This window comes from Globicephala melas, chromosome 18 (assembly GCF_963455315.2).
Source record: "Globicephala melas chromosome 18, mGloMel1.2, whole genome shotgun sequence".
In the NCBI taxonomy this organism is placed as follows: Eukaryota; Metazoa; Chordata; class Mammalia; order Artiodactyla; family Delphinidae; genus Globicephala; species Globicephala melas.
The window spans coordinates 61,616,679-61,642,256 of NC_083331.1; the positions used below are offsets into that span (position 1 = coordinate 61,616,679).

The window sequence follows — 25,578 nt, forward strand, 5'->3', positions numbered from 1 at the left end:
CTATTTACAAAATCATAAGACTTTTATAAATTACCAGACTGCATTGCATAAACCAAATGTCACTGAACAGTGACCTTTCAAATTACCAGCACAACGGAAGCTGAGATCAGAAAGCTCAAAGTTAAAGCAAACACTGACAAGAAATCCGATAGAAATGACTTCCGTGTCTGGTCAACTTAACATAACATGACATATTGTAAAATGTGTTTGGCTTTTTAGGTAGAATAGCCTATAAAGGTTTAACTGCTTTTGAAAATATAATCTTTAATATAATCTGGAGATTCGTGGTATTTAGGTTATGTGGATAAAATATTTTCTAAGTCTGAAAGAGAGTGGAAAAGTTTACTATAAGAAAAACATTTAAAAGATGAAAAAGTTTACGTGACGAAGGTGAAAATAGGGAGGAGTGGGTTGGGGTATAGATGGGAACAGAATTGGAGGTTTGAGGAAAGGGAAGTTAAATTGCAAGAAAAAAATGGGAGCAGTTATATAAAGAGGTTTTTTTTATAAAAAAGGTCTAATCTAAATATGTTATTACAAAGATAAATTTAAAAAATACGTCATAAGGAATTTTGAATCAGAGTTCCAATTTTTAAATGTTATAAGCTTCTGTTGTTTTCCTATTTCCCATACATTTCTTTATGGGTTTTACTTGAATTGTATGAAAGTACAGATACCAATTTGTTTATAATGAAATTAAATTCATATATATGTATATATTAGCATGTATTTATACATAGAGAATTTTTTGTTCTATACTTAATATATATTCTTTAGAGATATTTTATTAATGATGAAATGAAAGGACAATTTTTTCTACGCCTTCATTTTTCTGATTTGAAATTTTCTGTCAACATTTGAATTTTTACCACCCAACATGGATACCCATCAATAACACAAAATTGTAAAACAGAATCTTTTACCATGTCTGTGTTTGAATAGATGACTAGAACATATGATGACTAATATGTTCTAAACACATATTTACTTTTTGTATATCTGTGTAAATGATTGGAAACGGATGGAGGGAATATTTTAGAGATGTATCATTATATGTCAGATTTTGAAGCACATTCCATTGCTCTCATGTGTGAAGATTGTTGAATGTGATGAACATGTTTCTCTTTCACAGCAAACGTGTATGTAAGCCATCTATAGCAAGATTTTATTCTAAGTGTTTGAAAGGCTATTGCAACCATGGGATATTGCCAGACAGTTAGTAAAAGGCAAATTGAGTCTGTTGAGAGATTAATTCACCAGCTGAAAGAAATACATTTGCCTCAGAGTCATCAGATATTCTACCCACCAAATTCATCCTCTGAGATAGCATCCCTAATGAGCTTCCTAAACCAATTAAACATAAGCAGGAAGCATCAGTCATCAAAACTATTTTCAGCTAATCAGCTGACTGCACAAATTGCATGGTGCTGAGGAAAAAAGGAACACTCTAAAAGTTGTTGAATTTTTTTTCTACTCTGTCCTTACTTTGTAGGCTTCTCAATTTTATGGATGTGGTGTTTTGCACAGAACACTGTAAATGAGTGCAGTGCTTTATAGTATATAAAGTGCTTTCCTTTGGATTATTATTCAATAGAATAAAATGAGCTTTAATGGGCTTAAGTGATTTGCTTAAAGGCACACAATTAATGTGTGGCTGGGACTCAAAATCATGCCCTTTCCTATGTTGTAATATTTCTGTAAATATGTATGTATTGATCAACTCTCTACCCTCCATGACAGGGGGATCGGTTGAAGTGTTCAAAGTGCCATCCTCTTTACATATGGACAAACTCAGAGCCAAGGCAGGATGAGGATGAAGGGAGACATTTTTACTCTGATATGGGTTCCCTCCTTCAAAGACAGAATTAAGTTAGTGATATCATGTCATATTGTTTATAATGATGAAGAGAACATAAAACAAGCATACGCAAAATTATAAACATAGAAATTCACACAATTTCTGTGAGAAAACCAAATTGCTCTGCAGTGGAATTTGGGTGCTGGGGGGTGCTGCTTTAGATATAATTTTTTTTTAAATCAGTATATTTTATGGGACCTTGACTGGAGGCTAAATTTGAACTTTTCATTATGGACTTATTTCCAAAGTATGTCAATGGTTGTTGCGTGAGGGGAGGGGCTAATTTGCTTATGTTAATTTGGAAAATGCAAGGTGAATCTCAACTAAACAGATTACTTACTGTAAGATTCCCCATGAGCCTTTAGTTCCTAGATCTCAAGAAGGGGACATAGGATGAATTTCCCAAACATTTCATCCCAGGACTTCTTTCTGTGACTCATCTATCCAGACTGATATTTCTCTGCTGGGTACAAGTTGAAACCAGTATAGAGTCACAAAAAGCACTAAGGCAGAGAAATGACATGGTGAAAATACTGATTTGAGGAAAATAATATGCTGGTAGTAGGCAGGAGAGACCAATGTCCCCCCACAATGAGGGAGTTGGGGAGATAAGTTGTAATGATACCTGAATAGTGGAGGTGAGTTGTTCTATTTTAAGATGCAAAGTAGTAGAATACATTTTATATCTAACTACTGCTTACTGGTGAGCTAAAGAGTAACAAGGGCTGCAAATAAAGACTTGAGTGTGCTCTGTATACAGGTGAGAGCACAATCTGTTACGATGGGTTCCCAGAAAGAGACTAAAAAGAAAGAACAGGGGATTTACATTATTAGCTGAAACATTTTTACTGTTTTGGAAGTGAGGAGAAAGATGATCAAACTAAGGAGAAATCAGAATAGTTTAGTCCCAAAGAAGTGGCATTTTGAATAAGGGTCTAACTGCAAAAAGCTCATTGTTTTTGTTGATTAGAAATTTATTGGGAATTTTCACAAATTAAGTTTTAATATAATTGTGAGAATGAAAATGAACTACTGTGGATGTATGATGATTGAGAAGTAAGATAGGGAGCATTTAAAGCAGAATCTTCATGCAGAGGAGATGCAGATGGAGATGTTGACTCTACCAGAGAGAGATGGGATCACTGGGGACCTGGAAGCATGGATCAGATGGGATCGTGGATATATTTGGATAAGCTGATCATTCGTGAAATTCCTTTTGCCATGTAATGCAATGGATGTGACAGTGACATAATCACAGTCCCAGGTATTTGAGTAAGAAGTCTTGGGGCCCATTTTATAATCCTGCTGCACCACAGATGGTTTAAATTAAAATATAGTTTTATATAGTATTATTTCTTAAAAATATGAGTTTGTGTGCCTTAGATGTTTCTTGGAGTGTCACTGAAGTGATGGAGAAGATAAAAGTAGTAAATATATTAATTTTTTTTTAAAATATTTTTTTCTCTAGTGTCATCTATTATTTTTGCAAGTCAGTATAAATTAATGAATCATTCTCTGATAATTAATGCATTTAATTGCTTTCAACCAAAACCAGTTACCTAAAACAGTAAGTTTTGTTTTACATGTGCTATCTTTCTTTCTGCGTTTCTGAGTTCAAATTCACTGAGCTGGATCTTCGTGACTTATACATTGTTGGTGCTGTTTGTGAGATTCTTTCTTGTTCTGACCAAGGTCCCAGTAAAACATTGGAAGAATACTTAGGAAAGTAAAGGGGAAATAAAGTTGAAATTGGAAAACGTTGAGAAAAAGTGTCAGTGACAAAAGGAATAACACATCATCAGAAAGTTTGGCTTTTATTGTACGTGTAAGCTACGACTTTGAAAATTTTTAATGTAAATCATGTAATCGAATTCTTTATCAAATAAGTTTTCAATTATTGTGTTCTGAGTGCTTAAGCAATATTGCAATAGAATATATAATAACAAAGATAATAATTAGCAAAATATATTAATTTTTAATGTGGCAACACCATGCAGTATAATTTAGGTATTTTTCTCATAATAAGAACAATGATCCAGGTATATTATTGTCTTTATTTTAGTAATGAAAGAGCTGAGTTATTCAGGGACTTGCCCAATGTCCAATGTCATATGATTAATATATGTCAGAATCAGGATTTAATTCTTGGTATGTTGGACCTCTGAGTCCCAGCCCTTTATGATTATGTTAAATAACAAATGATAAATGGTATTATTGTATTAAAAATTTATAACATTTAAATATAATTTTTATAATATAATGACATTTATTTTTCCTTTCCTTTTTCAGATTTTTGAATTTTTATATGCTTTATTACGTATCTGTATTTCCCCATTGCCACACCCCACTATAGGAAGTAGCATACATATCTGTGCATTAAACACAATAAGAAGCTTGGTTTAACTTAATCCCAAATTCACTTGACCATGGAAGAAGCCTTCTTTTAAAATTTAACACCTATTAACACTTGGGAAATGCTGATCAATAGAAATAAATCCTGATCAGAATTTTTTAATTATTGTCAAATTGTTTTAACATTTCATTTTTGTCAAGGAAAATAAATTTTAAGAAAATACATTTCAGAATTCGTGACCTAATTTTATTTTGAAAGTTTATCAATTGTCAAAGTCCAGGTGCTTAATCTTAGTGTTCTTTATTTGCTAAACATATTTGTCTTACGTGTACCGAGGATGGATTGCTCTTTATTTTATCAATATACAATGCCATCATTGAGTTGTGTGTTTGATTATTGTCTGCTAATTAATACTGTTATCTGGAAAATCTCTAAGAAATAACCCTAATACTTTCATGAAACACCCTGAAAATTTTAATGCCCATTAACTGTTCAGCTGCAATATATTTCATTCACAATATGGCAGGACCCTCTAGTGCTCACGCTTGGTCACGTGTCCTCCAAAACGGCCTTAGAGGGGTAAATGTCACATATTGGATCATTTTACTCAGTCTTAGCTTTAAGTGAAATAGTCTATTATTCATAACATCACCTTTTGGAAAAGGAGTTTAGGCATGTCCAATATTATTCAAAAAAATTATTTTCCCCATGCTATAGGGGGAAATGTCTAGTTCATCTATTTTGCTCATAAAAGTAAATGAGATACTTGAGAACCAAGAACAAGAAGTTGGTTAAATTTCTTAAGTAATTCATATAAATGGAAGTAGAACCTAAGTCTTGTTCCACGGTTCAGTTCTGTGCCATGTACATTGGTCTAAGTATTTAATCCATGAAGTTTAAATAAAACGATAAATGTACATGTCCAGAATTCTATATTCCTTTCACTGAATCTTTTCTGGAAGAATAGCACTCTTCTTTTTGGGAAATGTTGGACTGTTGGTTTACAAAACAGTACAATATTATCAGGCAATACACTGCAGAGGGGGTTGTGTTGTACTGGAGTTTGATTTACCCTGCTTAAACAGCGGATTCTCTAACCAAAGTATCCATGGGCAAGAAGACCTGGTTTTATTTGCTTTCCAAAGCTGTATCACAGAGCTAATAGGCAGACTGTAGCTCTTTACAGCTATAAGGTCTTGCCCATTATTTATTATTATTTCAGTAGTTTTTGATCTTTCTTGCATACTTGATGTGGTAAGGTGTCTACATCAAAACAGTGGATCCACATAAGAAAATAATTCTAATTTCTACATATTGTTGAATAGCATCCTTAAATGATTTGAATTTTCTATTAATAAATGTGTTTGGTATCCATGTTTAGCTGTTACAGGGTAGGTCACCCAAGCCCAGCAAGTGGGAACTTCACATGGGCAGTGGTGGCGACATGGCTGAACTGGTCAGCGGGGGCTGTGATGATGAAGATGGTTGCAGGGGATCAGGAAGTGGAGAAGTCAAGAGGACACTGAAAGTCACAGACTGTAAGTGTATGATTCTAACACCACCTGAAGCATGGATTTGGAGACATGATTAAGGAAAATTATTACTATGAATATAAAGAAATAATGGTAGTGAATTCAGAAAAATGCAAGAGGAATTGGAAGTGAAAATAAACCCATTTTTTTTAGTTATTCAGGACATGCATTCTTGGGATTTTTGTTTCTTTTTAACTAATGACTTTAAATGGAAATGATATTTTTCTGTGAAAAACTAGTGAATGACCATCAGTTCTGAGAATTCATAGTTTTAAAGTGGGATAGTCTATAGGGTGTGAAATAGCTAGTATGGTGGGCAGTAAATGTATCTTGGTGAAACCAGGATGTGTGAGCCCTACTAAATACTAACATTCTGCAATTTTATTATATTATCATGCCATTAGATAAATTTTATTAGGTTTTCATGTTCAAATTACAAAGAAACTGGTTAAATATATGGTTAGTTATGGTGAGAAACTACTTGGGTTTAACTCCTATGAACTGGTTCTTCCAAAAAAGATCTCACCAATTATTCACATTGTTTTGATCATGTGGGTTTAAAAACCATTTTTGGTATTGCTGGACTGCTCACTATTACAAATGATAAAACTACCAAATAACAACAACCAAAAAAATCACCAGATGAATTCCCTTTCCTTGTCTTCACATACAAAATGAGGAAGATAGGCTCTTCATTGTTACGTGCATGTATATGTTCACACAGGCAAGACAACCAAAGTTATCAACTGAGAAAGAAGTGTGAAAGTTAAGATACCCAGAGCAGCTAACTTTCAACTATTCACTTAATTCAGGTCATACCAAAGGGGATTACTTTATACAGTAATCTTCTGGATCTGTGCAGCCCTATCTGGAGGCCGGCCTGATAGTCTCCCTCTAAATCACAAAGGGCTGCTTTGGACCTGTTAGAAATGTCTTTTCGTGACTTTGGTGGGAGAAGAATTCATTTACTTTTCAGTTCTCTTGTAGTAAATTTAGAACACTACCAACGCTTCAAGCATCAATACCCCATTCCTTCTAGGATTTTGTTTTGTAAGGCTAAAGGAATGGAAGCTGAAAGGGGTACAAAATCAAGACAATATAAAGGTACATGTTTTCCTGTTAGAAACAGTAATAAATTTAACATAGAAAGTAAATAGACGGGGTTTAGTACACTGGAGTAGCAATTGAACAAATGACCACAAAATTCTTTGATGTATTAACACAATTTTCTAGTGCAGATTACACATCTTCTACTCTTGTAGGAGCAGTAGGGATATGTGTTCTTGTTATTGGTACTAATATCATTTATCAGATTGATTTCTCTTGTTTTTCTATCTTTTGTTGTTTCGGCCAAAAAAAAGGAAGACAAAGCAAATGAAAAAGGTTTTCATTAGGAAAAGAATATTTTTACTAAGAGTTAAAATGCCCTCCATCGTATTTTGGAATTATGATACATATCTATTAGCATAATATTAAATAATCTTTCATTTTCACTTGATCTTGAGTACTTATATGTACCATAATTTCCTTTCCATTTGAATATTAGCAGGATTTTAAGGCATTAAAAATTATTATGCAAAATAGCTTAGGTTAAATTTTTTTCTGTAAATTGCATGTGTGTGTGTGTGTGTGTGTGGAATTAGCATTTTAATAGGGATTTTTCACTCCTGAAGTTATTTATAAGCTCAAGAACTTGCTACGTATTAATAGATAATCTTTTTGGCTTATTTCACAAGAGGAGTAGAGACAGTGGAGGATATTCAACTACTAATAGTTTTCTTACAAAACCATGCTTGTCAAGGTGACAAGAATGAATTTTTTACTTTAAAACTGTGTTTTCAATTACTGCTGAAATGGACAGCTATGGTACAAGCAACTGTCCATCAGAATTGGGGAAATGTAAGAAATAGATGGTTTTCAGCAACTCCAGGCAAACATTAAAAAAAAAAATCCACATCTGCTGTAAGTGGGTTGCCTATCATGTTTCTAAGGGTTTATAGCTGTTGCCTTTCAATTTTTAATAAGTGGTTAGGAACCTACTGTGGATAGCCTGCTGAAATAAAGAGGGACATGCTAAGTAGCAAAGCGTAGGTCACATTTCTATTTTTATAAAGCACTGTAATAGTTTACCTGTGTTTGGCTCGTTAGATATATTGCTAAAGCATTTTATGATATAGTTTTAGGTGGCCTTAATGACTTAAAAATATTGTGCTCTAGAAAGTTTATCAAGGTGTCATTTGTGTTAAGAATTTGAAATGCACCATTATTTCTTCCTTACACTTACGTTTATTCTTTATAAGATACAAGTAGAACATAGTTCATTTGTCACTTCAAAATGTCTGATTAAAAATAATTATACATGTATATTTTTATTTATAGTTATATATAGTTACAAGGAATAATAGTAATACTGTGTCTTGTAAATTTAATGATTTTGCTCCATTTATGCAAATGTTCAAAGTTGGTAAATATCTTACTGACCAACACTTGAACTGATTTTCTGTTTCTGTTTTGGTTAATGTTTATTTCAGACAAGAGGGATTTATATATTTCAGTGTGCAATGTTTTACCACCAAAATATTTATGTACCTCTTAGGTATCATTTTGTTTTCGTCATCGATGTTATCAAATGATTTACAAATATTTAGCTTTTAAAACTATCTCTATTTATATCATACCTGTTGGCTATGATTCAATGTGAACTGATGTATTTATAATAAAAAACATCTATACTATGTAATGTTCACTCTTAGGAAACTGAAAATACTTTCTTATTTTAGTAGAGTGGTTTAAAAATCCTAATATTACAGAAATTTTTTTCTATATTTTTATTGCATCGAATTTGGCTTATAAATGTAGGTATGGTTATTTCACTAGTACCTTGGAATAGCAGGGTTGGAATGGCTTTGAACTTTCATTTCCCTTCATCTTGGACACTTGCCATCCTTTCAAAGTAGCTAAGGGATGGTAGGTTTTAAATGCCAGTGGAAGAAACAAGTTCTGTTCTTGTAGCCATGAAGAGCAAAACTATACTCACTACCATCAATACTTTTCAACTATTTGACTATTCTTATATCCCCAAATTCTGTTATTTTCAACTGTTATAAAACAAACCAAAGTGCCACTAAAGAGAGGCCATAGCAAAACTATCCACGTGTAGTTTTTTTGTTTTGTTTTGTTTTTGTTTGTTTGTTTGTTTTTTGTTTTTTTGCGGTACGTGGGCCTCTCACTGTTGTAGCCTCTCCCGTTGCGGAGCACAGGCTCCAGACGCATAGGCTCAGCGGCCATGGCTCACGGGCCTAGCCGCTCCGCGGCATGTGGCATCCTCCCGGACCAGGGCACGAACCCGTGTCCCCTGCATCGGCAGGCAGACTCTCAACCACTGCGCCACCAGGGAAGCCCCACGTGTAGTTTTGAAAATCTGCAGTAGCACTGCTTTCAATTCTTATGTGATGTTATAATTTAAATTGCAGTAACTCCGATTTTAACAAAAACAAAGAAAAAAAAAAAGTGTTAGCCGTGGTGTTCTTTTTTTTTTTTTTTTTTTTGCGGTACGCAGGCCTCTCACTGCTGTGGCCTCTCCCGTTGCGGAGCACAGGCTCCGGACGCGCAGGCTCAGCAGCCATGGCTCACGGGCCCAGCCGCTCCGCGGCATGTGGGATCTTCCCGGACCAGGGCATGAACCCGTGTCCCCTGCATCAGCAGGCAGACTCTCAACCACTGCTCCACCAGGGAAGCCCTGAACATTTTGATCTATGTTTTGCAAGTGTCTAATACTGAAGGGTCATGATAAAACCATAGAGAAATGCACAAGGAAACACATCCTGATCCTGTCCAATGTTCAAAGTTGTGAACACTTTGAAATTGTCATCTACCACAGTTTTTACACTACTTATGAAAATTATACTAAAGACAAATGAAATATATATCTAAGATAAATATATTTTAATTAGTATATGATCATTATGAATATTATTCTGATTATACATTTCCATTTTGGTTTCTAAATAATTGAGACATACTGCCTGCTTGCTGTTTTGTTAACAAGATTGTGTAATAGAATCAGGCTACCTGCTGAGTCATCTAAAATCATCTTTCATCCTCTTTACTACTATATATCACAGTCATGCATTTAAATAATAGAACTGAAATAAAAGAATTTGTCCTTGAATGCCTAAGGAATGATTTTCATTGCTTTGGCTTAGACACAGAACTGATGTTAAATCACTGAGGTGAGAAGGGGAGACATTAATTAAAGCTTAAGGAGCCTCCTAGCATGCATTCTGGATCAACCAGCTATTCTGTAAATCTCGTAACTAAATCTATACCACACCAGAGGACATCGAATAAAGAAATTATGGTCTCTGTTGACTAGCACAATGCTAAGTATGACTGTGTGATCAATATAGAGAGTCAAAAATGAAAATTTAAGAAAATATCCTCAGATACATTTGATCATGACTTGCCCAAAGTCATGTAGCTGTCAGTATAACCAGAAACAAACCATATTTGTATATAACCATATCCAGGTCTATTTTTTACATCATTTTGTTGCAAATAAACAGAATGATTATTGAAGTTGCAATATTACCCTTCAGTGAGGATAAATGGATAAAATGCAGAAACAGGTTAGGTATATTTTTAGCTCTTTAATCACTTCATTACCTCTAATTGTGTAGAAAGAGTAATTTCATATAGGTTTTTGACAGATTAAGTGCTCATCTAACTGTAAATAATTAAATAATAGAGCACGTGATCTGGGCTCAGAGGTTCTCACAGCCTCTTGTCATACAAATCATGTGGGATTCTTGGTAAGAATACGAGCATCATACAGGAGGTCTTATGTGGCGCATTCCTTATGTGTTCCCAGATGATTGCTGCTGGTCTTAGGACTATACTATGAGGAGCAAAAATGTATGCCCTTCTTCATTGCATCCCTTCTTTATTAGCATCTCTAAAATGAGTTTCTGTTAAAGGAGCATGAACAGTTTTTTTTTTTACATCTTTATTGGAGTATAATTGCTTTACAATGTTGTGTTAGTTTCTGCTGTATTACAAACTGAATCAGCTATATGTATACATATATCCCCATATCTCCACCTTCTTGCGTCTCCCTCCCACCCTCCCTATCCCACCCATCCAGGTGGTCACAAACCACCGAGCTGATCTCCCTGTGCTATGCGACTACTTCCCACTAGCTATCTATTTTACATTTGGTAGTGTATATATGTCCATGCCACTCTCTCCCTTTGTCACAGCTTACCCTTCCCCCCCGCCCCTGTCAAGTCCATTCTCTATGTCTGCATCTTCATTTTTGTCCTGCCCCTAGGTTCTTCAGAACCATGTTTTTTTTTTAGATTCCATATATATGTGTTAGTATACAGTATTTGTTTTTCTCTTTCTGACTTATTTCACTCTGTATGACAGACTCTAGGTCCATCCACCGCACTACAAATAACGCAATTTCATTTCTTTTTATGGCTGAGTAATATTCCATTGTATATATGTGCCACATCGTCTTTATCCATTCGTCTGTCAATAGGCATTTAGGTTGCTTTCATGACCTGGCTATTGTAAATAGTGCTGCAATGAACATTGGGGTGCATGTGTCTTTTTGAATTATGGTTTTCTCTGGGTATATGCCCAGTAGTGGGATTGCTGGGTCATATGGCAATTCTATTGTAGTTTTTTAAGGAACCTCCATACTCTTCTCCACAGTGGCTGTATCAATTTACATTCCCACCAACAGTGCAAGCGTGTTCCCTCTTCTCCACACCCTCTCCAGCATTTATTGCTTGTAGATTTTTTGATGATGGCCATCCTGACTGGTGTGAGGTGATACCTCATTGTGGTTTTGATTTTCATTTCTCTAATGATTAGTGATGTTGAGCATCCTTTCCTGTGTTTGTTGGCAATATGTGTATCTTCTTTGGAGAAATGTTTATTTAGGTCTTCTGCCCATTTTTGGATTGGTTTGTTTGTTTTATTGTTATTGAGCTGCATGTATAATTTTAAGATTAATCCTTTGTCTGGTGCTTTGTAAATATTTTCTCGCATTTTGAGGTTCATCTTTTTGTTTTATTTATGGCCTCCTTTGTTGTGCAAAGGCTTTTAAGTTTAATTAGGTCCCATTTGTTTATTTTTGTTTTTATTTCCATTTCTCTAAGAGGTGGGTCAAAAAGGATCTTGCTGTGATTTATGTCATGGAGTGTTCTGCCTATGTTTTCCTCTAAGAGTTTTATAGTGTCTGGCCTTACATTTAGGTCTTTAATCCATTTTGAGGTTTTTTTTTGTATGGTGTTAAGGAGTGTTCTAATTTCATTCTTTACATGTACTTCATTCCTTTACAAATCTGTCCAGTGTTCCCAGCACCACTTATTGAAGAGGCTGTCTGTTCTCCATTGTATATTCTTGCCTCCTTTATCAAAAATAAGGTGACCATGTGGTTTATCTCTGGGCTTTCTATCCTGTTCTATTGATCTATGTTTCTGGTTTTGTGCCAGTATCATACTGTCTTGATTACTTTAGCTTTGTAGTATAGTCTGAAGTCAGGGAGCCTGATTCCTCCAGCTCTGTTTTTCTTTCTCAAGATTGCTTTGGATATTCAGGGTCTTTTGTGTTTCCATACAAATTGTAAATTTTTTTGCTCTAGTTCTGTGAAAATGCCTTTGGTAGGTTGATAGGGGTTGCAATGAATCTGTGGATTGCTTTGGGTAGTATAGTCGTTTTCACAATGTTGATTCTTCCAATGCAAAAACATGGTATATCTCTCCATCTGTTTGTGTCACCTTTGATTTCTTTCATCAGTGTCTTATAGTTTTCCACATACAAGTCTTTTGTCTCTTTAGGTAGGTTTATTCCTGGGTGCTTTACTCTTTTTGTTGCAATGGTAAATGGGAGTGTTTCCTTAATTTTTCTTTCAGATTTTTCATTGTTAATGTATAGGAATGCAAGATATTTCTGTGCATTAATTTTGTATCCAAATTCATTGATTAGCTCTAGTAGTTTTCTGGTAGCATCTTTAGGATTATCTATGTATAGTACTATGTCATCTGAAAACAGTGACAGTTTTACTTCTTCTTTTCTGGTTTGGGTTCCTTTTATTTCTTTTTCTTCTCTGATTGCTGTGGCTAAAACTTCCAAAACTATGTTGAATAATAGTGGTGAGAGTGAGCACCCTTGTCTTGTTCCTGATCTTAGAGGGAATGGTTTCAGTTTTTCACCATTGAGAATGATGTTGACTGTGAGTTTGTCATATATGCCCTCTATTATGTTGAAGTAGGTTCCCTCTATGCCCACTTTCTAGAGAGTTTTTATCATAAATGGGTGTTGAATTTTGTTGAAAGCTTTTTCTGCATCTATTGAGATTATCATATGGTTTTTATCCTTCAGTTTGTTAATATGGTATATCACATTGATTTGTGTATATCGAAGAATCCTTGCATTCCTGGGATAAACCCCACTTGATCATGTTGTATGATCCTTTTAATATGCTGTTGGATTTTGTTTGCTAGTATTTTGTTGAACATTTTTGCATCTATGTTCATCAGTAATATTGGCCTGTAGTTTTCTTTTTTTTCTTTGTCTGGTTTTGTTTTCAGGGTGATGGTGGCCTCATAGAATGAGTTTGGGAGTGTTCCTTCCTCTTAAAGCAGCACGAACTCTTATAAAACACTGTCTACATTTATAAATTAGCATTACAAGAAAGCATCATAGGCACCAGGACATTAAGGACTATAACAGTTAGGCTGGTAATGGTGGCTTACCCTATATGATTTTTGGTAGCAGTCTCAGTTTTCAGCTTTGAGTTTACTTTCTTTTTTTAATTTTTATTGGATTATAGTCGATTTACAATGTTGTGTTAGTTTCAGGTGTACAGCAAAGTGAGTCACTTTATGACACCAAAGGAAAGGCACTTCCATCTTTTCTTAGGGTCTGAAGGCGTCAGATTACACTGGCTTAAAGAAAACTTCATCTTGAAAGAGTACCTGAGTTATCTCAGCAGAAATGTTTCATCTTCATCAGCTCCTCCAGATTGAAATGAACACTAAAGAAATATCTTGCACTTTCCCTTTATCACGTTACATTCCAACAGAGAGAAATCAAAGTTTCATGTGAACTAAGAGAGAGGAGAGAGGGTATCGAAATGGTACATCTGGAAAACACTCTTTAGAGAAGACAGGAAAAGGGCAATCTGGAAGCAAATAACATTTGACTGCAGTGTTTATGAGAAAGTGGCATTGGACAGGGTGGACACATTATTTGGTTTCAGCAATTGACAATAGGGAGGGGAAGGTACACTGTGAAGAGCAAACTCCATGAACAAAGACACAGTGGGGTGGGGAGAGGGGGTAAGGAGCATGCTCACAGAGGAACAAAGTTATTCAAATTGTTTGAAAAAATATTGGAAGTCTAAAAATGGATTAAAAATGTTACAACGGTTTTGAGTTCCAGAGTGAGAAATTTGTATGTAATTTGGTAGGCCAAAAGGAACCATTAAAAGTTTTTCTGTGCGGTCATTTTGTTTCGGTATGCAGTTATTTGTACTAGCAATACAGTGAACTGATTAAGAGAAGGAACATGTACAAATAACATACATCTTGCACAAGTAACTTACCACTTACCTTGCACAAATAATTGTTCTATGCCTGAATTTCCTTGAGATGGGGATAGTAACAGTACTCTCCAAGAAGCATCCTTGTGAGGATTAAATGACTTCATCTATAGACAGCATTACCGTAATGCCCAGCCCACCCCCACCCACTGAAACAAAAAAATAGTTCAGTGAAATACATAAAAAGTTTTCTTAATTGCTTCCATGAACTAGCAAGAAGAGAGGAATCTTCCATAAAACCAGGTGAAATCATAACAATAATGTAGAGATAAAGATAAATGTAGAGATAGAGATACAGATATAGTGACACACACATGCACACATACAGTTTAAGCGAAATAATAAAGTAAATTTTTATCTACCCCTCCTCCCAGTTCAAGAACAGAATATTTCCATACGTCTCTGAAAACAGACCACTCTGGGAGTTTACAGTGATCATAAGCAATATCTTGCTGGATTTTTCTGGGGTTTGTACTTTATTATAAATGGAATTATATAGTCTTTGTTGTTACACAGTGTGTTCCTTTTGCTTCAGTGTTAAACTTTTGAGGTTCACCTATGTTGGGTGTATATCTACTAATTCATTTTCACCAAAGTATCATATTCTAATTATGAATATACACACCCACTTATTTATTTTATTGTTGATGGATATCGAAGTTGATTTCAGTTTTTGAATATTGTGAATAATGTTGCTATAAACTGTCTTAAACCATCCTGATGATATCTCTTAATGTTCATGTGTAAGAGGCTCTGCAGTGTATACCTAGAAGTAGCATGACAGAGAAACAAAGCAGAGTATGCATAAGTTTCACTTAAGCTTTACTGGGAAATGTCAAACTTTGTTACTGGTTAACAAAGTGATTGTGTCAATTTATATTCTCACCAGCAAAAATGAAAAGTTCATCTTGCTCCCCATTTTTGCAAAAACTTTTTTTTCCACTCCCACTACTTTTATATATCTGTCCAAAGGATGGAAGTGGACAATATTTTATTCTATATTAGTTCCTATTCTCTTAATTGTACTTTTTTCATAAGTATATGAGATTCCTCATATACTTCCTCACCTGAAATTTCTTTTATATCAATAGCCTTTTTCTCTTCTACAGGGTTATTTATCTTCTTTGACAAATGTTCTCTGGACAAAGGTCAACTTCAGTGATCCGCTTACCTATTCTGGGTATGACCTTCAAGAAAGGCAGGATAGATTCTTGAATTTTTCTTTTTATTTAACCGGTTTCAAGAAAATGAATTCCTTGTCTTTCTCAGAAGGTGACCAATTCTTTTAATTTTTTAAAGTATCATTTTGAACTAAGTTTCAGAAACATTTGTAATGCTTATTGAAGTCCAGATTGTCCCACATTTTGCCAATTGATGCTTCTTGCATTTGACTCTTGAGTCCTTTTGACATGATCCTCAAAGTCTTGGCTAGTTTCATTACTTATAGTATAACAAGGAATTCCAAGCTGAGCTTGTACATTATCTGTCTTAGATACGGAGTCAGTCATTTTTACATGACCCCTTTATTTGTTTTATTATAAAACGGTTTTTCATGAGCACAGTCTGGGCACAAGGCATGATCCTCAAAGGTACAGGTCATAATAGAAATAAATATCTCATAATTACTCGTTTGCTTTAGTCTACATTAGATGTACCATATTATAATAATACTAAAAATACCCCTACCAATTATGATTACTAAAATCAGTTACATTTTTGCCTATTTTATCATATTCTATCCCCATTTTATGGTGATAATAGATATAGATATTAATGTATATCAGACAGCCCTATGGATATATATATATATATATGTATATATACAGATATACGTATCTATCTATATACATATATATAGATACATATATATATATATTTATATACCTGTATTTCCTTGGCAAGAAACTATATCAATATAATACAGATACAGATATATTTAGGTCACCTACTGTATCCACTAACTATCTATTTGATGCTTACTACTAGTTCTTATGTCAAAGTTTCTCTAGTGCATTTCTTAAGAAGGACTGATGAGGAAAACATTTTACAAGTTTTTACTTGGTGATAAGAGTTTGTACCCCTTTTACATGAAAGTTGATTTTGCTAGCTAGAAGAATGCAGGCTCACATTTTCTTTCTTTGCATTTCTTCACTATACACTGATGTCTATTCTGGCAGAAAGCATTACTGGCAAAATGTCTATGTTCTAATTTTCTTCCCTTTACAAGCAACATATTCTTTTTTCTTTCTTTCTTTTTTTTACCCTTTCAGTGCCCAGCAATTTGTTTTCTTTTTTTTTTTAACTGCAGTAATTTTAGAATATAGAATATAGCTTTCTGGGTAGTTTTAAGTGGACCCTCTCAGTAACATGGTATACTTTTAAAATAAGTAATACCAAATCTTTTTTTAGCACACTTTTGCTGAATTATAGTTATAAGTAATTTTTCTCTTCCCTTGTTTTGATTTTCCTCTTCAGAAGCACCTATTGTACATTTGTTGAATTGTATTTGCTTATTTTCAGTATATTCTCCAATACCTCTTATCTATTCTTAAATTTATTTTTGATTTTTTAAATCCACCTCCTTTTCACTTTCTGTTTCTCTTAAGGTATGAATAGCGATTTTCTTTTACTGTTACACTGCCTCTAGATTTTATTTATTTTTAAATGAATTTTTCTTCATTTTTTTTGAAGTCTCTAACTTCATTTCTGAATTTTTAAAGTTCTGACTTATTTAGTGTCTTGTATCCTTTTCTTGATAACTTTTAGCTCATTTAAAATGGTATGTGAAATTTTGGGTCTGGTTTTCTGGTGTGCTTTCACTGTTTGTAGAGATGATAGTAGAATACTATTTAACTTTGTATGAAATTTGGTCTTGATCCTTTTCTGTTGCTTATTTTTACATAAATTTAAATTCCCTAAAATTTTAGAAGGAGGCTTGGTTCAGACATATTTTCTAAATTTACTGAATTTCTAGTCCTATTATTTTCACGTAGTGTTAAATAATGTATGTGGTGGTTTGTTTTCTGAGATATTCTGGCTCTGTTCCCTCCCCTGTATTTACCCATCTCTTTTCTTCCCTAATTCTCCATTGTCCTTATCCCGTTAATTCTGAATTCTTCTAGTAGTTTCTCTTCTGTGTGGACCCTGAATGTTAAGGAAGACTTGCCAGATTAGTTTTGGGAGTTAAAAAGGTTTCAGAGACTCCAGACCCTGTAGTTTTATGTCAGCGTCCTTAAACTCAACCCCTATTAAGAGTTAGCAAAGAATCTCCCGTTCTCTGCTGTTTTCAGACTGATTTCTAGTGAATACCTGTTGGCTATTTGCATTCTTCTGTTTTCAAGTGTGTAACTTGCTCTGTTTCTTCCCACTGCTTTCTCCTGCACACATGGTGATAGCATGTAGGTTTTGTGGCTATTAGTAATTTGTCCTCACTCATTTGTTTGTTGAGGTTCATGAGGGTAACTCATGAGATGGGTTGGAAGTGGCATTTATGTGATTTTGATTTTACTAATTGTTCTGCCTGTTTGATGTAAGAATTTGGGAGTTTCCAAGTTATGCTACAACCACACTGCCAGCTTCCCCAGACCTTCCGGATCATTTAAAATGTTTAAGAAAACAGTGATGCTCTTGTTTCTCTTTGTTTTTCTAAGCAGAAGAGACCATTTCAGTGTTGAGAGCTTATGAGTAGTTGAACAATAGCTTTTAGTTATTTGTCATTTCAGACAGCCCATTTCAGTTCTTCTCGGAACACCCAGATACTTTTGACCAAATTAAACAACTTTGTTGTCTCTCATATCTTAGTGAAATGAGTGGAGGTACTTAATTCTTCTATCTTTCTTAAGACATATACTTTAAAAATTTAAGAAATTGTTATGGCTATCGGGCTGGTTATTTATCTGTTGTGTTTCGGCTCTAGGTAACCTTTTAAATTGTTCTGTGATTATGCAAACTGCATTTCCCAAACTCTGAACTAAATTCTTAAACTACTTGAGATCTATAAATTATATTTCCCAGATTATCTTGCCAGCCAGTATACTGTTATTTTTCTGCCAATGGGGTATACTAAAAGAAGATCAAAAGAAGGGAGGGGGAAAATACATCCTGTTTCCAGTTCTTAACAAGATTACATCAACAGCATAGTGTCAATCCCCTGCCTCCAGGTACTTTTAGCATTTACAGTAGCAACTATGTTATACTCCTTAAAGGGACCTGTGCCAGCTCACTTTGCTTCGATTGATAATCTGACACCAGCAATGTGGTGCCCATGGACGTCTGAACGTCATCCAAGAAGATCTATACTCTCATTGTCCATCCTGAGAAGTAAAATTTTCTTTCATTGCCCAGGTTCTGGTTATTCTACCTCCTGTCCTTCAACCCTAAGAATGGGAGCTACTCCCCATGATTACCAATATCTATGGTCTTCTTCAACACCCTCTTTTTGCTTCACTAACCTTTAAATAGCTATATACTAATTTTTGGTATTATATATCTCTAAAATATCTAGCATACTTCCTGTTCTGTTGATTGGATCCTGATACCGCTGGTCTTAACTGCATAAAGTTAGAATCAAAACAAAATATTATCTGAAAACCAATTAAGACTTTCCTCCTTGTTTTCAAGGGGATAAAATCCGTACAATTCTCTCTAGATGTATATTCTACCATGTAGGTGAACACCTGTTTTACCATTTCCTCCCAAATCCCAGAGTAAAATAATCATATAGAAAGATAGGAGAGTTAATCTATTTGTGCTTGGGCATATAGAACAGAGAGCAAGAGGAAATAGCGGTCTTCTGGTTGAGAAGTACTCTAGGGATCAGCTCTGGAACCACTGAGTCTTTGTTTTAATTTGACATGGTGCCTGATCCACCTGAGGTAATTTGAAGCTCTGCATGAGTGTCAATGGAACCACCATTTAAAACTACAGATCTGAGGGCTGACTGCTGGGACTATTGCGCTTGGGTCTTCCGTGGAGCCAAGAGTACACGACTGGGAAAGGTTGAGGCAGGACAGTCGAAAACTTATATACATACATACATAACAAATAGCAAATGGGACTGACAATGCTAAGGTACCAAATGTTGGTGCTTGGAAAACAAATGGAAAACAAATTCTAAGTCTCTTTTTTTTACTGTTATTAATTTCAGGTCCTCCTAGATTTGGAATATTTGAATGAACTACCTAAGATACAGTCAATCACTTCTTCAATATCCTGTATATTTACCAGACATAGATTTCTAAAGTATGATTTCATTCTCGCAGCCAGCACCAAAACCATTATTAGTTCCTATGGCCCACTCAAGAGTATAGTTCTGTGTATGAGTTGTATTAACTATCACAGAGTGTAAGATCTTGAGGGCAATTCAGCCAGTACATTTTTATCTTTCCATACATCACACAACTATTTTTGATCACAGAGTATACAACTTCTGTCAGAATTATCACTGTGCTTGTTTAAAATGCAGTTTGTAGAATTCCACCCCCAAATACTGAATTAACATTTCCATGGCTAGAATCCACAAATTTATAGTTAAAAAGCATAATAAATAATAATTATTCCCAATAAACGTTGAGAACAACTGCCTCACGGTCCTTACCACAATGCCTCTAAACATAAGACATTTAATGAATGTGCTCTGAATTGCATGATTGGGTATGAGCATAATCTACATGTCTCTAAGACACATCTTAATTAACATTAAAAACCAGATTTTATAATGAATTGGAAATACTGACATTAATTTTAGTCAAGACTATTAACTAAAAACCAAAATGAATATAAATCTGTTCACACTCAAGACTATAGCTGTGTTAAATATAGAATACATTTAATAAGCATAGTTTTCTTCAACAGCTACCAATATTTGTGAATTATATAAATAACTCTTTCGTATTTTCACAGAGTAGAGACCTGACTGTGGAATTATTGCATTAGTATAATGTGCTATTTTGAGTGAAAATTAATGTCAAAAGTAATTATTTGAGTGCTAATTGTTAAACTCGAGTATAAAGCCCTAAACTTAAGAGTGTAATTTTCTAGATTAATATGTAATGTCTCAATTTTGGAAGAGATACATTAACATACTATTGCTTGGAGGTAGTTTTTGATTGATTATGGTTTACTTCCTTTAATTTCCTTGTAACTCTAAAGTTTCATGCTAAATTTTTTTAGAATATAAATAATTATGTTTACCTATTAAGTAATATATAGAATTAATTCCACTTCTCTGGTTATAACTTTGCTAAATAATAGGAATTTTGCATCATGACATTTTTCAGAGTAATTATTAATAGTCTTTACCTTTATAAGTATATTTGATGGAATCTTACGGGGTTTTTTTTCTGAAATCTAAATTACCTTATGGAGCTCATATGGGAATAGTATGGCTCTAATTTCATACAAATTTTGAGCTCCAAATTCAATTTTCATCACTAATGGCTTTACCCTCACCTGTATTTATCTTTTCTTTGATGTCAACCCCTTACCTCTCAATCCATCCATCCACTCATTGGTTCATTCAACAAATACTTACTTGATACTTCTACTGTGCTAGTCAGCATGCAAACTTTTGCCTCAGAGGGATACAGATGAGTAATCAGGAGATTACAGTAGAGTATAGAGAATTTTATTTGTGGAAAAACAGATCTTATGGGAGCATAAAGGAAAGATATCTTACACAACCTTAGGCTAATGGAATGTTTTCTCAGAGGAATTGAACTGTAATCTGCCACCTGAAGAAACAGTTATTAATAGGGTTATGAAGAGCCAGGAGCATGATCTCTATAGGAGGACAAAGCAGGAGCAGAAACCTGGTAACTAGAGAAAGTTGAGCATCATTAGGGAGCTACATGGAGTTCCAGAATGCTGTAATATATAATGTAGGCTTGGGATTGGCATAAGCCAAATAATGAAGAACTTATCCCTAGCACACCATGCCAAAAATCAATTCATTGATCCATTTGCACTCTAGCAAGACCTCTCTAATTGCAACGTTGAGAATGCGTCTAGAGAAAGCTGTTATTATAGTAATCCAGACATAATATGTTGATGACATAAGAGAAAATCAAATATCTTTTTTTTCTGTGGTGATTTCTTTACCTCTTCAAGTGAACTTGGCCACACGCTCATCTGCTGACTTAATACATTGTGCATATCTATATTATTACAGTAGAGTTTACTTAGGGTTCTATTTCTTCTTAGACCATGAGTTTCTAAAAATGGTACCCACATCCTGTTCATCTTTACATCCTTGAAACTGAATATACTGCATGCGTGAGCAAAGATGCTCAGAAAATCTTTGTTAAGCTAGTGTATGAATATATGCATGTGTAAAGAAAAGTATTTTGAAGTCATCAGGGGGAATATAATAAAACCACACTAGAGTAAAATGGGACTCATAAGAGCAAAAGTATTAGAAAGAGATGGAAAAGCTATAACATAAAATGATAAAAATTAACAAGAATTTCTACCAAATATTTCATTTTTCCAATATGTAGATTATCAAGACTATCATATAGTTCTTAGGGTTTATTGTATTTCAGGATGTCTTGTTGTCTTTGAAGATAACTTGTCATCATTGCACAATGGTCCTATATGTAGGTTCAGCAAAACATGTTCAAGATCAGTGAACAATGGCAAGAATAGTAAAAATCTTCCTATTTCAAAGATGAAGATTGTATGATCTAGCAATCATTTCCTTGGTACAAAAATCTGTATGTGAATGTTTTTAACAGCTTTATTCATAATTGCCAAAACATGGAAGCATCCAAGACGGTCTTCAGTAGGTGAATGGATAAACTGTGGTACACCCAGAAAATGAGATATTATGTGCCAAAAAGAAATAAGCTATCAAGCCATTTAAAGACATTAAAAAAAAAAAACCTTAAATGTACTATTTCACTAAGCCCGTGTAAAAAGGCTGTAAACTGTATGATTCCAACTATGAAATCTGGAAAAAGCAAAATTATAGTGACAGTAAAAAGATCAGTGGTTGCCGGGGGAGGGAGGGATGAATAGAGGAAGCACAGAGGATTTTTAAGGCAGTGAAAATACTGTCTATGATACTAACTTGACCCTTGAACAATGCAGGGTTGGGGCACTGGTCCCCCTCCCCTGCCCCTGTGTAGTCAAAAATCCACATGTAACTTTATAGTCAGCCCTTCCTATTCCTGGTTCTGCATCCTTGGATTCAGCCAACCTCGCTCGTATCATGTAGTGCTGTAGTATGTATTTATTGAAAAATATCCACGTATAAGTGGATCCACTCAGTTCAAACCTATGTTGTTCAAGGGTCAAATGTATAATGATGGAAACATGTCATTATACATCTGTCCAAACTCATAGAATGTACAATACCAAGGGAAACTCCTAAGGTAAACTATGGACTTTGGGAGATAATGATGTGACAGTACAGGTTTATACTATATATATTGTTTTGTTGTATAGTTGTATAGTTATTGTATAGTTTATACTATATATATTATAGATTGCACTCTACTGTCTTCTGAATCAGGTGGATTACCAGAACTCCAAGCCTTTCAGAAAAGATCAACTGTTGTTTTAAATTGACTTTTTAGCTCAATTTAATTTTGTTCATTTTAGCTCAACTTCAGCTTTCCCTGTCAAGTTAGGACAAAGAAATAGCAGACAGGAAAAAAAAAAAAAAAAAAAAAAGGACAGTGTTTGTTTTAAACTGGAAGGCCTGTAAGTGGAAGTGCCATATTATTAGCTAGATCCAAGAAAAAGGTCCAAATCGTGGGTGATTCTATGATCTCTCACTATATGAGGGCAAATTAAGTGGAATAGCTGTCACCTGGTGATGGTCAGGTCTGATCTAACAGATTTGCATTTTCAGGGTAGCAATAATTTTCTTGTCTCCAGTCATGGTCCTGATTAGTAGCTGTTGGAAGACTGTACTGCTAGATGGATGAGCCTGTCTATCTTGCCAATGGTAGATAAGTAACTACGTCGCCTAGTAAAAGATCTCAACAACTCTTCCCCTTAAGTATCTTCAGTATCTATTTTTAAAGAACCTACTATCTAACCTCTAAAATTATGTTTAAATACCTTTGAGATTTAAAAATTTGCATTCCTCAATGATGCATTTCCTTTATGCAGAAAATCTTTTATTTTGTCTTATTCTATCTTTTATTTCAAAGATATTGGTATGAGATATTACTAAAAGAGAACAAAAAGAGAAATCATTAAGACAACCCACTAGTACTATGAAGATGAACTCTGAAAACTAAAATCATTTAAATATGGGATAAACTTTGAATTCCTTACCTTTCATTCAGTATTAGCATGAAGTTTTTGTTTGCATTATTTTATCTTATAAAATTTGTCAGATGTGGAGAGAAATGTAAAGTTGACATTTTGGCTTCTTGGGTATTTTTTCCCAAGAGATAGTTATATCTAAGACTTAGACGAGTCATCAAATAACAATTATAAAGAAAAGGGGCAATTTTATTTTATAATTTGAAATAGCATAGCTGTCATTAATGAAAAAAACAACAAAAGCTTCTTTTTATTTAAAACTATACTTTTATTTGATTTTTAAATCTGCCTTTTAAGTGTATATTGTTCAGCATTTTTGAAGGTTGAATTACAAATTTGATTGGAGATTTGTTTTCTTAAAGTATTCATTTAAAATATAATTTTTAATAATATATTTCTCTGGCACTTAATCATTCTTTTGTCATAGTCAACAGTACAGAATATTACAATGCAGATAACATCAGGAAACTTTTTTCAAATAAGTCTTCCACCTGTAAGAATATTTCTAGGAAAATGTTTGAATATAGATGTTTAGTAGTGTCTTGAATTTGTAACTTGGAAAAATCAACATATTGAAAGCTGTTGAGATAATCGTGGGTTTTTTTATCCTTCACTTTGTTAATGTGTATATCATGTTGATTGATTTGCAGATATTGAGCCATCCTTGTATCCCTGGAATAAATCCTACTTCATCATTATGTATGTTTATTTTTATGTATTGTTGAATTCTGTTTGCAATATTTTGTTGAGGATTTTTGCATCTATGTTCATCAGGGATATTGGCCTGTAGTAATTTTGTTTGTCTGTTTATATGGTATCTCTGTTGGGTTTTGTTTATCAGGGTAATGCTGGACTCATAGAATGAGTTTTGAAGTGTTCTCTCCTTTTCAATTTTTTGGAGTAGTTTGAGAAGGATAGGAGTTAACTCTTCTTTAAATATTTGGTAGCATTTTCCTGTGAAACTGTCTGGTCCTCAGATTTTGTTGAAAGATTTTTTATTTCTGATTCAATTTGGTCTGTTCAGATTTTATTCCTAGTATTTGTTCTGTTCAGATTTTCTATTTCTTTGTATGTTTCTAGGAATTTGTCCATTTCTTCTAATGTTGTCCAATTTGTTGGCAAATTGTACAACTGTTTTTAGTATTCTCATAATTCTTTTTATTTCTGTAATATTGGTTGTAAATTCTCCTCTTTTATTTTTGATATTAGTTATTCTAATTTTATTTTATTCTAATTTCTCTTTTTCTTGATGAGTCTAGCTAAAGGTTTGTCAATTTTTTTATCTTTTCAAAAAAACCAGCTTTTGGTTTTACTGCTCTTTTACATTGTTTTCTTAATCGCTATTTTATTTACTTTCTCTCTGATCTTTATTATTTCCCTTTTTCTGCTGACTTTGGGCTCTGTTTTTTCTTCTTTTCTAGTTCCTTTAGGCAGAAATTTAGGTTGTTTATTTAATTATTTTCCTGTTTCTTGATGTAGACCTGTATTACTGTAAACTTTCCTCTTAGAGTTGCTTTTTTGTGTCCATTAGATTTTGGAAAGTTGTGTTTCCAGTTTCATTTGTCTCAAGATATTTTTCTTCATTTCCTTTTTGATTTCTTTGCTGACCCATTTGGGTTTTTTTAGTAGCATGTTGTTTATTCTTTACAAGTTAATGTTTTTCCATTTTTCTTTCCGTATTTCTAGTTTCATACCACTGTGGTCAGACAGGTAGCTTGATATGATTTCAGTCTTCTTAAATTTTTGATTCTTTTTTTCTGGCCTAGCATGTAATCTATCCTGGAGAAAGTTCCAGTGTGCTTGAAAAGAATGTGTATTTTGCTCTTGCTGAATGGGTGTTCATCTTGTCTAATGTGTCATTTAAGGCTACTATTTCCTTATTGATTTCCTTTCTGGGTCTATCCATTGCTGTAAGTGGGGTATTAAAATCTCCTACTATTATTGT

General features: G+C 34.0%; 1 protein-coding gene across 4 annotated transcripts in view; it reads left to right on the forward strand.

Annotated features, from left to right (window-relative positions):
• The window catches only part of GPC5 (glypican 5), a 1,392,911-nt gene that overhangs the window by 671,607 nt on the left and 695,726 nt on the right, over nt 1-25,578 (forward strand). For all 4 annotated transcript variants that reach the window (XM_060288187.1, XM_030856918.2, XM_060288185.1 and 1 more), the window contains exon 7: nt 5,593-5,749. In XM_060288187.1, coding sequence (XP_060144170.1) covers nt 5,593-5,749 — 157 coding nt within the window. The remainder of the gene's footprint in view (nt 1-5,592; nt 5,750-25,578) is intronic.